Genomic DNA, 15618 nt, shown 5'->3' with positions numbered 1-15618 from the left:
TATTTCTGATGCTGTTTTAAGCTGCATTATTATGTATTTCCAATGAAGAATGTTACATTCTTAAATCTTGAGTCTTGAATAAATAAAAAATAATTTAATTAGTATTAATTATAGTTTGAAGAAAGCATACTCGAAAAAAATGATTAAAAGATTCATATTATAGGTAACTCGTACAGATTTAATTTGTGGTTGAAAACTTTGGGATCCGTCTAGGTTGCATTGCACCACAGTTTATTTTGATAGCCGCTGCAATAAGAGTTAAACGACCCAGTATCACTTAAAGTTTTTGGGGTCGAGAATTTAAGAAAAATTTTGTCACATCTGAAGTAATAAGTAACTCAAACTAAAAACACAATTAATTTCTTTCTTGAAAAACCACAATGATCTCTACAAAATAAGTAATGTATCAAAACTTTCACATTACTAGTGGGGAAAAAAATCATCGGATTAATAAATAAATGTTTATTGAACTATATATAAATGTAAATAATGGATCGTGTACTATCTACGGAAATCTGACAACAAAAATTCATAGGATTATATGGTATAAAAGATGTTTGAATTGATTTAGCAAGAATGGCTTTCATTGAAAACGGATTTATAATACAACGTAAGACCGGTGGATAATGATAATGATGGTGGAGTTATCAATGAATGGTAACTGCCAATGAAATTGTTGAATTGACCAACAAATTTGATAATAGAAATACAAGCAATTAATTACCTGTTGGTCATTGCGACATATTCGGCAACCTTGTAAAAAGTGAGTAAATTAACGTCAAAAGCAACGAAGACCATAAAATATGAGGCTGCTGTTGAGGTCTGCAAAAGACCCTGAAAGCTGTCGATCACGAAACGAATACAATGAGCTGCCTTTGAATGTTTATGGTTAGTCAGGATCGTACGATGCAACGATCCTCTACAATCTGTATCAAAATAATGCAGTGTCACCAAAATCGAAGCGAGACAAAGGTCACGCAATCGAGCCGCCTTTACTCACGCAGTCAGACCCTGCCAACGGATCGGAGACATTTGCTTCACTATCGTCGGCGACATCATTATCACCGCTGTCATTTTTGCTCATTGTCGTGGTGACGTCTTCAAACGTGACCTTCTTTTTCAGCGACAGAGCGGTCACATTACTTCTATTCGATATCAAGTCAGGCGTAGCACCTCCTAATGGAAAATCGCCGCGCAAAAAACGCAAATTGGCGACACGTATTCTTGGCAATTCCTTTGGTACCGCCGTAACAGGTTTAATCGGTGTATCTTTGGATACTTCAGTATCAATGTCTAATTTACCAGTTATTTCATTCAAAATGCGATCTTTCGTTATGACAACTTTATGAGTTTCTAATTTATCTTCTACGTTCAATTCTTCATCAGTTTCATTGTCGGCTGACTGTTCTATTGCTACTTCACTTGTATCAGCTATACCGACACTGCCATCATCATCTTTATTCCCATCACTTAATACCTCACAATCACCACTAATATTTCGAGAACGCTCTTCGGAACCCTCATTAACGTTTTGCCCTCGCACATCGATAGTGTCATTTTCATCCATCTCCGCATAATCTAAAGCGTCTTGGCCACCATTATCATCATAATCTTCATTGTCAAGGTCTAGATCTTCTTCTTCATCGTGGTCAAGTTTAATAGATCCAAACGGCAGAGAGATCTGGTCTCCGACAGAGGCGAGGTGGACACTCAACGTCTGCGGGGTCACGTTGAGTATCTCCGCTGCTTTGAAGAGCGATATGTCCTTGCGGCGCAAGCGCATCAGGATTTCTGAAGGTCCTTGTTCGTTCCAAAAGTCCCGGACCCTGCTTGAGTGAACAGAAAAACATCAAATGAACCAAGTGATATTCGATTAACCGACATACCATTCCAGTGATCATAATCTAGCAAATTCGGCATATAATATTACCATACTAATAAACAATGGCCTTGCACTTTTTGAGTGAGAGTGCATGAGCTATATTTTGCGTGAACAGTAAACACTCTTGAGACACTAGGATAAGATTTTGGTAGGACACTACTGAGATTAAATATTTTTATTTAAAGCAGTCATTAAGTTCATAAAAAGGTATCACATCTCTTGATCTCTGGTAATATATTGTACTAGGTGGAAAACCTATCCAAGGAGATGTACAAGTAATCTATACTAACAATAAAATTGGAAGGCCTGTTTGGAAAATAAATCAGGCATCTTTTATAGAACATTCGCATATTGCCAGCTATCTTGGTATTTTAAACATCCAATTACAAAATATTAAGTTCAACGAATTTATATTCAGCGCCGTAAAATACAAGTCTAAACTGAAAATCAAGCAAATCTGACACAAACACAGTAAACTCCCAATTATCCATGCACGATACGGTGTATACAACGATATAATAGCTCTTAGGAAAATTCCAACTGATATTAGACGATCATTAAAAGATTCCTGCAAACAAACCAAAATCACAGATTTTCTAAATAATGAGTATTAAACGTGTTAAAATAATTGTCTGCTTTACAAATGTATATTATCTAGTATTCTAAAAAGAAAAAACCACAGTTCGGATTATCCGTGTTTTCCGTTAATCCGTGTCGCCTCTCCCCACCATTAGCCCGGATAATCGGGAGTCGGGCGTATGAGTATGTGCTGACATATCGTATAATGTAAATTCTGTATTACCTGTGAGGCCTGTTGATGCATCCAAAGCAGTCTCGGTACCTTCCGTAGAGGGTGCCATAAGACACTCCCAGCATCTCTGCGGCCTGCTTCATTTCTAACTCCTTGCAAAACACCGCTTCCATCACCTGCCGGACAACAAATATTCTCTATGACATAAAGATAATATAAAGAATAAACATATGACATAAGTGTATATGTATAATTTTAAATTCAGTCATTTAACACAATCACTGCTAACCTTTTAATTACCTTTTTAATTACCACATTTAAATAACACGTTAATTATATCTAATGGCGAACGACTCCAAACGCGCCAGCCATGGTGTTAGCACTAAATGAGTTAATTAACGATAAAAAACTGAAATAACCTTTTGTGAATAAAAATATCATAAAACATTAACGACATCTTGTATGTATCGAAATTATTTCTAATGGCCTAATAAAACCCACCAAACCCATCAAATGGTTGAATTGGTCACTATATAAAAATTCGTATTCTCTGTTTTGACTATGACCCTCTCTATTATTAAAGTTAATGACATCACCAAATCTACCACCCAGCACCACACCTGGTTTTAATGGGGCATAACACGAGACACTACGTTTGATGACGCATCAACAATTTTTTAGGACTGAGAATGTCTCAGGAGCAGTTAGTCAAGATTGAAGTTATCACGCACTCAAGTGTGCTTTGACTGAGTTTACGTAGCTTACTGGCCAAAATTAATTTGACAATGCAAATGCAAACTCACCCTTTTGACATAGTCCTCCGCCCAGAACTGCGGCCGCCGCCCCCGGACTAGGTAGTCGTTGAGCTTCACCACGTCGCTGAACTGCTGCAAGACCTGCTGCTGAGTTTGCTGACGGTTAGGCAGCAACTGCGCCTTGTGCATCTGCTCCAAGTCCGCCGCAAACTGCTTCGACACGGCCGCCTTAGCAGTCAACGGATTCACTGCCGCCGATTCCGGACTCTCGCTGCGAGGCGTGTCCTCCGAGTCTATAGGATCTGCCATCAAATAACATAGTTAATACACCAAATAAAAATAAATAATAGCGGACACAGCGGACAGCGGGATTTTTCGATGCGGAAGAGAAAAGTCGTCTACACGATGGCCCCCAATCAAACGAAGGATGCTACAGGTTTCACAATATCTTCTGCAGAATACAGGGATCGCTGAAGAGATATAATTAAGATATTTGAAAGGAGTTTAGATAGGAGAATATCAATAGTGAGAGATACGAAAATGAAGAAGTAAAATACAATATTGAAACATTTATATTCAATAGAATGAACATTCCAAAAAAGGTTTATAAAGATTTTTTCAGTGTAGTATGTAGGTACTATAAAAATACCAATTATGTAGTGGGATGGGCGAACCTGGCGTTTACCAAACAGTTACCCTAATATAGACACCATTAGGGATAGTCTAAGAACGATAAGCAAAGATAAAATAAATGATGTGCGATGGTGACATGATGCACGTGACACAGTAGTATGTACTATTTAAAAAGTTCATTGTTTTCTCAGTTGGCATGGTTAAAAGTGTTGATGGGTGATTGGCCATTAGGCAGACAAATAGAAAAGAAGTGAAGTCATCCGATTTTATCTGTGTAATGTCCGCGAAAACAAAAGCTCTTTATTAAAATGACAAAATATAACAATTTACCATTATGATATAATTAAAATATGAATTTATAAAATTATAGTTGTCCAATTATTAAAATTTTCGAATAGCCGATTGCAGCAGTGATTTGGGGATTTTTTTTTATACACCTCAAGTCTATATGTACCTTATCACTGCTAGCCAATTTTTACTAGGTGGACACTTGTAGGCCAGCTATTTTTGGAATAAAATAAATCCCTTAAAAATATGAAATAGGCACAGAATGATAATAGGGATTGCAATACCGGTATTCAATTATCTATTGATACCGAAATACCGGTTTCAAAAATCCAAAATACCGGTATTTTCGGTATTAACAAAGCATATTTACATGTATTTTTTTCAAAAATGAATTTAAATTGTATATTAAATTTAGTGTATAAGTTTTATGCTGCCAAATTGCAAATACATATATTGACTGAAACCAACAAAAGTTAAATAACATTAAAACAAAATCCCTCAAATATACTTATAGAATTAACATATTTCGAAAAAAAAAACATTCATGGCAAATATTTTCAATTATTCTATAACCATTGATCCAACGTTGATAGTACAACCAACAGACGTTGAATTTCAGAGAGATGTTTCTGTAAGCGGACTTTTGTAAAATTTAGCAGTTCTAAAATATTATGATTTATACATATTTACAAAGGTTAATAAAATAAATGTAGGTAGGGTAATTCCAGTTGCTATATAATGGTGTTTTAAATAGATATTAATACTTATATTTATTGATAAGTGTACTTCTTTGTTTCTATATTTTTTTTGACTAATACCAGTATTAATACCGGTATTCAATAAGAAATACCGAAATACTGGTATTGATATATTCATTCAGTATTGCAATCCCTAAATGATAAATATTTGTGAAAACTTCTGAAAATGTTTCTTGAGTTTATCGTGAATATTTTTACACTAAAATGATAAATATTGTTTAGAAAATATAAACAAACAGTTCATTCAGAAGTTATGACGTTTCAAGAACGCACGAGTTAACTCGTCCATGGCGTGACGCTGCATACATGCTTTGATGAGATAACTCGGCACTGGCAGTGATCAGGCTAACAAATCAATCCCAATGAACATTTACAAAATGGAAACACTTAGTATGAATCAGACCTTTGTCCTCTTCAACGGCCGTATCATTTGCTGGATCAATCGTGTGAGAGGTGACCTCCGGAGCGACCGCCTCCGTTTCCTCCTCCTCCATGGTGGTATCGAGGAATTGAGAAATGTCTCGTCCGTCCAGAGAACCCTCAGAATATTCCGATGACAGTTCTTCGGCCACTATAGTCTAAAAACAAAATCATATATTTTCGTTATCGCTTAACGAAGACTCAAAATCTGTACACCTGTGGGGGAGGTTCAATGGGTTGACTTTATCATCAATACAATTGCAAGATAAGTTACGATGTTGGACCTGGCTCAAACATATGGTTCGATATGACGGTTTAAAACATTCCAGACAGTTGGAATACAGCATCATAATTCATAATAGTTCACTGAATAACATAGCATTCATCCCCCATTGTGAGAGTACGATCTGGAATATGCCGAAATCCACTGTTTTATTCAACGATTCAGAGACATTAAGAGACTATTGACAAACTGCATAACAATTGATCAGCGACGGACAAAACATCGAGTGTTGACAGCATCTAGTACATTTAGGTGTACATCACGAGAAACGGCACTTCGGAAAAAGAGCTCTCGCTATCTGTATGATTCAGACTTCCAATGTCGGTCAGTACCAATTATTGTCCTGTTTAACGCTTCTGACGGTGCTGCTTTACGGTAATGAATGAACTTTGCAAAGACTTGAGTATAACACATAGTGAAGGTTATATAATAAACTTTTATTTACCTGCTCATTTTTCACAGGAGTCTCCAATGTCCGGGCACAGTTGTTTGACTCTGCAACCGTGCTGAAAAATAAATAATCACACATAAGTGACAAAAGGTATACGGACTTGCATCAGAACAACGGTGATTTGTGTAAAAGTGGGTTCCAATCATTCAAATATAGTAATATCAACCCTAAATATTTGAAGTATAAAAATACAGGGGGAGACCATTCAGTGTATAGGCACCGAATTAATATTTTTTGGGATACTTGTAATTTTTAACACTAGCAACCAATGTTCCATGTAAGGTGTGCGCGCGCAAACGCGACCAAAATGTGTCCGCACACATGTTTTCACCCCCCGCACAGTCCTCACACAAAAATATTGTAAAAGAAAGTCCTTTGCCAGACTTTAGTTTTGCTTAAATGCATGAAACCATCACATGCACAATTCTTCGACTCATTTCTCGGAAGGCGAAGGTCAGAGCACGCAAGTGAAATTTTATATCGAGCGGGATCACTATATCCGTCCTGTTCTATCGCGTGCCAAAGTATACGAAAAGAAGATACGTATTTTAGTGTTTATCAATGACCACCTATGTGCCGGGTCCTCTACATTTCTTAGTCTTTGACATGTTTCAACATGCAAGAAACATTGTCAGTACAGTCTCATAGTAGTACTTATTGTGAAAACATCACAGTTCTTACAATATTTACAGCAAAAATTATCATTGTTAGTGTTGTTATTACATAAAATCACTGAAATTAATAAATACTTTAAAAATATAAGTTTTAATGAAAAATTGTATGTGTGTGTTTGTGTTTGTGGGGAGGGGGGGGGGGGTTAAATTTACCGCACCGGGTAATATCCGGTCACTGGCGGGTGACACCAACCCTAGTTACGCACACACAATAGAAAAATTAGAGGAAAGGTTGCTAGCAACATAACTTATCCGATTGGTACCTGAATCGTTATGCGTAATAGTTAATTATGTTTAATGAGTATGCAATTCGGCAAGACAGTGTCAATTATGATAGTCCAAAGTCGTTTACCTGTCTTCATTTATGGCGTCGCTAATTGTATGCTTTCTTAGAATATTTGGTATGGAAGATATCATCTTCACGCGCTTCGGACTCAATCTTCCTAAAATCGGTTCACTGCAAATAAAAAAAAAACAAATTATGCCATGTCACTCATGTAACTGCCATCACAATTCAAATAACGTCTAACTTAAAATCAGTGGTGGGATTCTCCCATTAATTGCCATTTACTTTTTTTGATTTCCTCAGAATTCCGACAATTTTATTAAGAAACTGGCTGAATCCACCACTGCTGATGTTCCAGCTACTCTCACGCGACACTAGGTATTGGTGTAGAGAGCACTTATCACGGCGATCAATTTCCGTGGGACACCATAGCCCAGCAGAATTTGCCATAGAGTGTCACGGTGAGTGCTGTCAAATGTCTTTTCATTGTCTACGAACCAGCAGGCGAGATTCGTATAGTTACCAAATATTCAGAGGTTATTTAAAAACCATGTTAAACGAAATATCAAAAGTTTGCATCTCAATATTGACACAATAAGAGTGGTAATCATATTTTTTTCATACTAGTAAATATATATACAGTTGAACTTGATTATATTACGAGGAAAATGGAACCGACTGAATTTGCTCGTTATAAGCGTTACTCGTTATATCAGAGAATAGGTATTTTTAAATGAGCGGTCACATAGCACAAAAAATCGCAATTCAAACAAAAATACACATTTAGAATTTTTCCCCGAAACAAGCATGGCATTCATAAACTACAAAAGAAGTTGTTTATTGTAATGAACGCTGGTAGGTACCTACTGACTTCACAAACCTTGGATTTTTTACATGGAATTTCAACCATATGCGTGGATACTTTTTCAATATTGTCGGTGAAACAAACAATTAGGTAGGTACTTAAGACACTTAACTAGTGTCATAAACGTAATCCGACCCTGGCGGCATCCTGTCCAGTCGGATTTTATTGCTTAGGGTCAAAATGTTTTTAAACAATTGACACATTAACAGTTTAAAGAAAATTTTTGACGATATTTTAGCTCGGTATATCCGATAAGGAGCTCGTTATAAAAGTGAATAAATGTATGGAGAAAATCATAAACTAAAATGTGAACAAATGTTTCCTCGTTACATCCGAGATCTCGTTATATCCATGATCGTAATAACCGAGCTCGACTGTATATATCGCACCCTCGCAACTAAACCGCCATAAGTTCAAATTTACGTGTTTTGAGTTAATTACTACATTTTATTGTCTATTGTTCATAGTATATGTACCGAAAATTTCATATCTCTAAGTCATCAAATTCAAGTCAAAACTTCATTCAATATCTAAACATATTTCAAAAACACAGTACAAAAATGCGAAAGGTAAAAACTTCAAAACTGATTTTCTGTTTGACGTTTTTTGGATTGTGGCAGTTTAGTTGCGATGGTGCAATATATCATAATAAAATATAACTATTACCTACCTACCTATATAATTTTTTGATTTAATATACTGCATTACAGCGAGGCTACTAAAATATGTTTTTAAATTATTTCACATTCAACAGGAAACTACAAAATTACTAAAACATGACCTAAGGCTATACCTCAGTTGAGGCACGGTCTAAAAAGATCGTGGCTAGGCGATCCGCGGATTGCGGGTCGCGGGTGCAAATGACGCATGTCAAACGAAATATAATTTGTCATATAAATCCAACATGTGTCCATTTAATGTTCTGTTTATTGTTCTATCAGTAACAATAATAATATATTCATTGACATGTTTTCTTTTTAAAGTAAATGGGTAACGTTTTTAGTCATCTTTACACGATTTAAGAATTAATACGCCCGTCGCCATCACGAAACAAATTGACGTGTTTCCAGCTCGATGTTCTCTCTCCGAATGGCAGCGAGTCCGAAATTTCGTCACGCATATAGTTGAAAATTATTTGCCGTTTCACTGATGTATCACCTTAAAAACTTCATGTCTGCATTTGAAAAAGTAAACATTCCAATGAAAATTTTTATCCCTGCATGAAAATATAGGTAGAAAACAGTTTTATGGATCATTTTGTGACCACCAGACACCTGCAATATCACATTTCATTGTCATATTATGATAATGCCTATTTGACAACGAATAATTCTGGGGAAACTTAACAGTGCTTACTTTTCGTGCTGAGGCAACCTCGGTTCCAATGGCGGTCGTCCTCTCTTTCTTTTGATTGGTTCAATTTGCAATGTGGGTAGAGGACGAGGGGTCATCGATGAAAAGTCAGCAGATCCTGCAATGATACACAATTAAGGATAAAACTTTTTTTAATTGTCACCGCAAATTTATTACTCTACTTTTATATTACTATCTGATATCCAAATTGCTATCTCGGAAAATGGAAATACAGATATACAAAGCGCCGCTGAGGCAATTGACATACAGGATAAACCATTCCATACAATATCTCAGTACCAAAGTGAACACGTCATTTTCCAGAATAATTTGACAAAAAATTGTGGTAGGTACTACTGGTATTCCATTGAGGAAATCAAAATAAAACTTCACGGCAAAAAAAACGACACAGATATCAAACTAGACAATCATGTAATCATACTGCAGAGCAGAGGTTGTATTGTGTGATCTCTGTGTGGAAAAGGTTTCTATCTGGCTGCCATGTTGTTTTGCCGTGAAGGCCTTTTACTTAGATCGGTATTGGCTCTAAGTCGTATGACTTGCTCGCTAATGCGCCTGCATAGAAATCACTGTTATTGACAGTGGCGAAGGGTGGAGGTAGGCTGTTAAGATTCGCTATAAATAGTGCACACTAAACTTTGTTAGTCATATGTATTTGTTTTTATTGAACTAAGACTTCAATTTACAGATGGTATTAGTTAGTTTTTAAAAATCAATTAAACCCTGCCTAAACGAAACCATAATAGATTTGGTCTAATTTGGGCAATACGACAAAATTGTGTACAATTTTTCATTCATAGTTATTTGTTTTCGTTGGATTAAAACTACATATTACACATATTTTTGGTTCATTTTTTTGATTCATTAAGCCCTGCGTAAACCAAACTATAATAAATAAATTTATTTATTAATAAATATTATTCTATCTATAAAATACTCAAAGTTATGTATGATTTAATTGCATAATTTTAGATATTTTATAGATAGACATGTATTTTTTGACTAATATCTATTATGGCTTGGTTTCTCAGGGTTTAATTGAATTTTAAAATCTAACCTACACTATCTGTAAATTGTAGTCTTATTTCAATGAAAACAAATATGTATGTCTGAAAAAGTTTAATGTGCACTATTTATGGCGGATCTTAACAGCCTACCTCCACCCTTCGCCACTGGTTATTGAACCGTAGGTAAAGTTCATTTTTAATTTTTATAATAAACAACTTGGCAGTATAGCCCCGTTAGATGTATTAGCAGAATTAAACAATAACAACACAATTTAACGCAGTTTGCAAATTGATCCATATTACAATGCAGGTATAGTACATTTTACAATCACTTTCGTCCATATTTATCTGCTTACAAAAAAAAATATTATACGAGCGAATTAAAGTAGAATAAAAATGAACAATTCGACCATTTAATTTTAATACATCAGTGACCGAAGTTAATCTTCACACATAAATGCGAATGTTCGGTCATAAGAAAAAATCAAACAATTACTGTGTGCTAATATTTGGAGCCAAAAATTAAGATGTAGTGTGGTGTACACGATACAACCACAAATAATGATGTTACTATTCTTCTTTTTCTGTAATGTATCAAATTATTCACCGTTAACCATTCCATGATGTGTCCCGACCGTATCTGTGACAGCGGTCCTGGCACTATTTGTCCAATTGTTATTGAGAGGGGCAATCTGCGAACATGGGGCGACCTGAGCCGCCGCCCCCACTCCGCCTTCCGCACTAGCCGTCTTGTCTCTCCATGATATGTCCGCCAGACCCTTCACCCTAAGATCTTCCGCTGTCTTCAGCAGCACCGCAAGCTCAGTCTGATAAAGGAACAAAATATGATTAGCGTTTATACCTAAAAGATTATAAGATAAGTACCAAAAGTGTTAGAAAAACTTATATCGTAATGAAGCCTAAATATATGAAAACAAAGATACTAAAAGAGGTTTCACGCGGAGGATTCACATATCGTCGTTGAAACTAGAAAAATCCATTTTAATTAAAAATCGACTTTGAGTAGCCGTTGTTAATATCTACCCGTCTTGTAAATGATGTAATTCCAAAAATATTATAACATTGTTAAATCATGGATGATTTAACTTCATAACCATATAGTTGTATACGAATACGTTGTTGAATACGTAATTGTATACGTTTGAGTTTACTGTGTCTTCGCATGGAAATGCACGTATAAGATACGTATCTGCATGCCATGTATGTAATTTGAAGAACTAATAATTAACAATGTCCACATTGTAATTATGAAGGAGACAGACTGCTACGTAGTATAAAAGACTTTCGTTAAGATATGATGTTGTAAGTCCTACAAAGCTCGTTTTTTATCCAGTAGATAAAGCTTCATGGGGAAATAAGATAGTCTTGCGATTGGCCCCGACTGGTATAAAAAAAAACTCATTTACTCACGTGATGTACGCTAACTTCCCCGGTGTACATAAATGCCAGGAGATACTTGAGATGCTTCAGCTCCACGCCGTCGAGCAGGAAAGCCGGTTCACCTAGAGAAGCATCGTGGCTGGCCAACAGACCGCAGAGGAGGGCGGAGCAGGAGGCAAGGACGGCACGGTGGGCGCGGATCGCCGACCCGCAACACCACAGTGTCACATCGCAGAAGCTGTCTGAAAATTTAACAACAAGAATTATTATTAACCGGTGGTGATGACTCAATACCAAGCAATTATTCAACATTGGTTCTAGCTCCTGCAGATGGGTCGAACTATAGACACTTTAGAAACAGTAGAAAGCTCTGTGTAGCTTGTTCGCGTGTAAATAATATGAGCCAACTTTAAATCATGGAGACTTATTCATAGCTGTCATCTTTTCTTTGTCAGATGTTGTGACTTTCTGATTGTTCACCTAAATACATATCGTGTGAATATCTGTTCATTCTGCCGAACCTATGAATAATTAGGATTCAATTCCAAATTAGGAAGCCATTTGATAATATGTACATCTATTACCTATCATTTCATTTCAGAACAGTCTGTGTTGCATTTTCACTCATCATACAGAATTAAATCGTAATTATTTAATATTTACATGAAACAATCACAACCATGTTAAACGTGTATGCGATTTGTAAAGAAAGGTGAAAACAAAGACGGCGAACATAAATATGACACTATTTTTTAACGCCAATCCACGAATTTACAAAATATAAATCTCGCTCTGGCCAATAAATCAATCTTCTTAATTCCATCAAGTGTTTTAATACAAAAATTTCATAAAGCACTCCGCTCCCTCTTGTTACAAACTCTTCAGGAAAGATGTAATGAATTTTCTAGACTATTTACCTTTTTCGAGCAACTTGGAGAAGGTGCTCTGTATGTTGGCGTTATGGAACTTCCAGCGCAGGCAGTACTGGTGCGGCAGCATGTTGTCGTTGTCCCCCATCTCACGGGCTCGCGGGTCACGCTGCTGCTGCTATCCACATCTCCGTGACTCAACGGGGCCAGACTCGCTGTCTGACCCGGCTACTCTGAAATTAATCAACACTCAGCGCTTGTAACTTCCATTATGTGCCTCTATACCTCGCAAAAAAATGAGTAGTAGATGTCTATAGATAGATAACATAACAATCTGCTATAGGAAGTTAGTTAGATAAACCGGACATGTTGTCTCTGTCTTTTGACGTATGTAACATTGTTCATCTTGCGTACCTATGTATGATTTGGATAGCGGGCAGAGCAATCTTCTCGCTTGCAAGTTAATCACACAGATTAACTGTGAATAAATCCACTAAACTTAATAACTTTGTTTTTTTCTTAATTATTAACATTATAGCGATATCTGCGCCTACGCAGTATAACGATAGTGACAAACTTGTCGGAAAAAATACGGGTAATGGTGCCGCAGATGACCGCATCACTTTTTATAACCTAACCTAACCAATCGAAATGTGTGAAAATATCAAACATTAAATTATTGAACTGGAAAGCATCTCCCCAGACAGAAAAGGGTATTCAATATAATTGACTACATGGGATAAACTGTTTCCGCCAAAAAAAATGATAAATAGTCATGCGGTCATCTGCGGCACTATAACCAAAATACGAACTACACCGCGCAATGCATTTTGACATTTACCAATTTTCACAACCTATCAAATATCACCATACAATCACAACAACGGGTCTCGCTTACACCTCAAGAATGAGATTGACGAGACAGTCAGCACTTTTGCGTAACAGTTATAATCGCGATAGTTTAATTCACACACTATTGGTGCCAGTAAATTCAGGCACATGTACAGGCGCTATTAAGGTACAATGCATATGGGCGTTTTGTTTATAATAACCTACAATATCTTTGGAAAAACCATTACTATATTAACCCATACACTAGCCATATTGATTTTGCACTCATCACTACAATTACAGGCATAGGATGAGTTTGGGGTAAATTTCCACTTGCGGGAGGTTATTTCAACGAGGAAGCAACATTTTAAGCATATTAAGGTTAATGGCCTAAAATGTAATTCAATGTGAATCTCTCGAAAGGGTGAAATTAACCAATGTAAACTCACTATTTTCTAGAAGTCAATTATGAGGAACCAATTATGGAACTATAGTCTCCATAGCAGCAAAGATACGGCGTATTTTCTTTGTCGGTTAGCGGGCAGGCCAATACACCAACCAAAATATGAGACATACCTACCAAAGAAGAAGAAGAAGAAAAACCTTCGATTCTATACGTCTATCCTGAATACAGCGGCAAACACATTTTGAAAATAGCCGATAAGTATACTGGATTATTTGTTAGTTTAGGTTAGGTTATCCTAACAAATAATCTAGTATATCGGCTATTTTCAAAATGTGTTTGCCGCTGTATCCAGGATGACCAACTTGTACCAAACCTTCTTCTATTCAAAATTCTTTGAGGCATACACTGTTTTAATGTACACATGTACCAATGATTTAAGCCGCGTTGACACGGTCCAAGTACGATCCAAGTAGACATGGATAGGAATAATTAGTATGAAGATGTCTCATCCAAGTGACAGCTCCATACTATTTATGCCTATCCAAGTTAACTTGGATGCGTAGGACGCGGTCCAAGTATCTTAGACAGGAATAATTAGTATGAAGATGTCTCATCCAAGTGACAGGTTCATACTATTTATTCATATCCAAGTTAACTTGGATGAGTAGGACGCGGTCCAAGTAGCTTGGATAGGAATGATTAGTATGAAGATGTCTCATACGAGTACACTTGGATAGGAATAAATAGTATGAAGCTGTCACTTGGATGGCACTCGATCCAAGTGTACTTGGATGGTACTTGGACCATGTCAACGCGGCTTTAATTGTGGTGTAATTCACTCGCCAAGGAACTTTTGATACTCACAAACAGCAAGTGGAAAGTGGAAATTTCGAGGGTTGATCATAGATAGGTATGTCTTGATTTTGTGCAGTCAGGATTTTTTGATTTATTTTATTCATAATATTCCATGAATCCTGTTTCATTCTTTATGGTCATCCTATCAAAAGACATCGTGTTAACAAATTTGACACAAAGTTGGAAAAAAAACTTCCTTGTTAACTTTTTGTAGTATTTTCAAAATGAGCCATGAGAAACGATTTCTCACAAAAGCAGGAAGTATAGAAACTAAATCCAGATGGTTGCTGTGCCTACTTTAAACAAATATTTCAAAAAAATCGTGAAATGTCAACATAAAAAATAAACAAACATCATTGTGAGTAATAATTTGGACCGAGTTTATCAAAAGAAAGGTGTCATGAGAGAATTATCCAAATGTGACTCACCTTTAAAACTCAAAATGCATATGAAATGACAATGTAGACATTTTCAAAAATCTGACACTTCTACATTCTGTAATCCAGGAAATGGTATAATTTTATTTGAAACATCGCCGTATCACTGTATTTTACTCAACATTTTACATTTCCTGTTTGAAATAACAAAAAGTCGTCACAGACTAACAAAGCTAGACACTGCCCGTCAATTAAGAAAACTGCTATTAAAATTAACTCAAATGTCTACTCAAAAGACCGTTTTGTAAATAATTTTTGTAATTATGACACTAAACAACACATAAACAGTGGGAAAAGAACTTTAAATCGCCTTGATTTGTTTAATATTCACCAAAAATCGATAGGCAGGTTTCGAGCGAGAGCCGTAATTGTAAATTGGTGTTTTTTTTATT

The 15618-nt window shown here is 36.2% G+C and overlaps 1 protein-coding gene across 2 annotated transcripts; it reads right to left on the bottom strand.

Moving 5' to 3' along the window:
• Window positions 1-375: 375 nt before the first annotated feature.
• LOC147066869 (uncharacterized) lies at window positions 376-15353 on the bottom strand. 2 transcript variants are annotated; one of them, XM_085954017.1, is made up of 11 exons: window positions 15218-15353; window positions 12746-12930; window positions 11859-12070; window positions 11035-11254; window positions 9403-9517; window positions 7248-7352; window positions 6216-6276; window positions 5471-5645; window positions 3437-3690; window positions 2685-2809; window positions 376-1829 (listed from the first exon to the last, which is right to left on the bottom strand). In XM_085954017.1, exons 2-11 carry the CDS (start codon window positions 12843-12845, stop codon window positions 974-976), a joined length of 2223 nt encoding a protein of 740 aa, XP_085810143.1. In that variant the 5' UTR covers window positions 12846-12930; window positions 15218-15353; the 3' UTR covers window positions 376-973. The 2 variants fall into 2 exon arrangements, with proteins under 2 accessions (XP_085810143.1, XP_085810144.1); XM_085954018.1 differs by having other exon boundaries at window positions 376-1826.
• Window positions 15354-15618: the final 265 nt, after the last annotated feature.

Source organism: Rhyacophila brunnea, unplaced genomic scaffold, assembly GCF_057557595.1.
Source record: "Rhyacophila brunnea isolate RB1 unplaced genomic scaffold, BYU_Rbru_1.0 scaffold_4, whole genome shotgun sequence".
NCBI classification, from domain to species: domain Eukaryota; kingdom Metazoa; phylum Arthropoda; class Insecta; order Trichoptera; family Rhyacophilidae; genus Rhyacophila; species Rhyacophila brunnea.
The sequence above is the reverse complement of the archived record's forward strand: the minus strand, read 5'-3'. Positions and strand labels throughout refer to the sequence as shown.

Coding starts and splice junctions, on each gene's coding strand:
- LOC147066869 (XM_085954017.1), bottom strand. CDS start 12,845: ATGGGGGACAACGACAACATGCTGCCGCACCAGTACTGCCTGCGCTGG. Junction 9,518..11,034: donor ACATCATGGAATGGTTAACG/GTGAATAATTTG, acceptor GTATCATTGCAG/GATCTGCTGACTTTTCATCG. Junction 7,353..9,402: donor AGGTTGCCTCAGCACGAAAA/GTAAGCACTGTT, acceptor TTTTATTTGCAG/TGAACCGATTTTAGGAAGAT.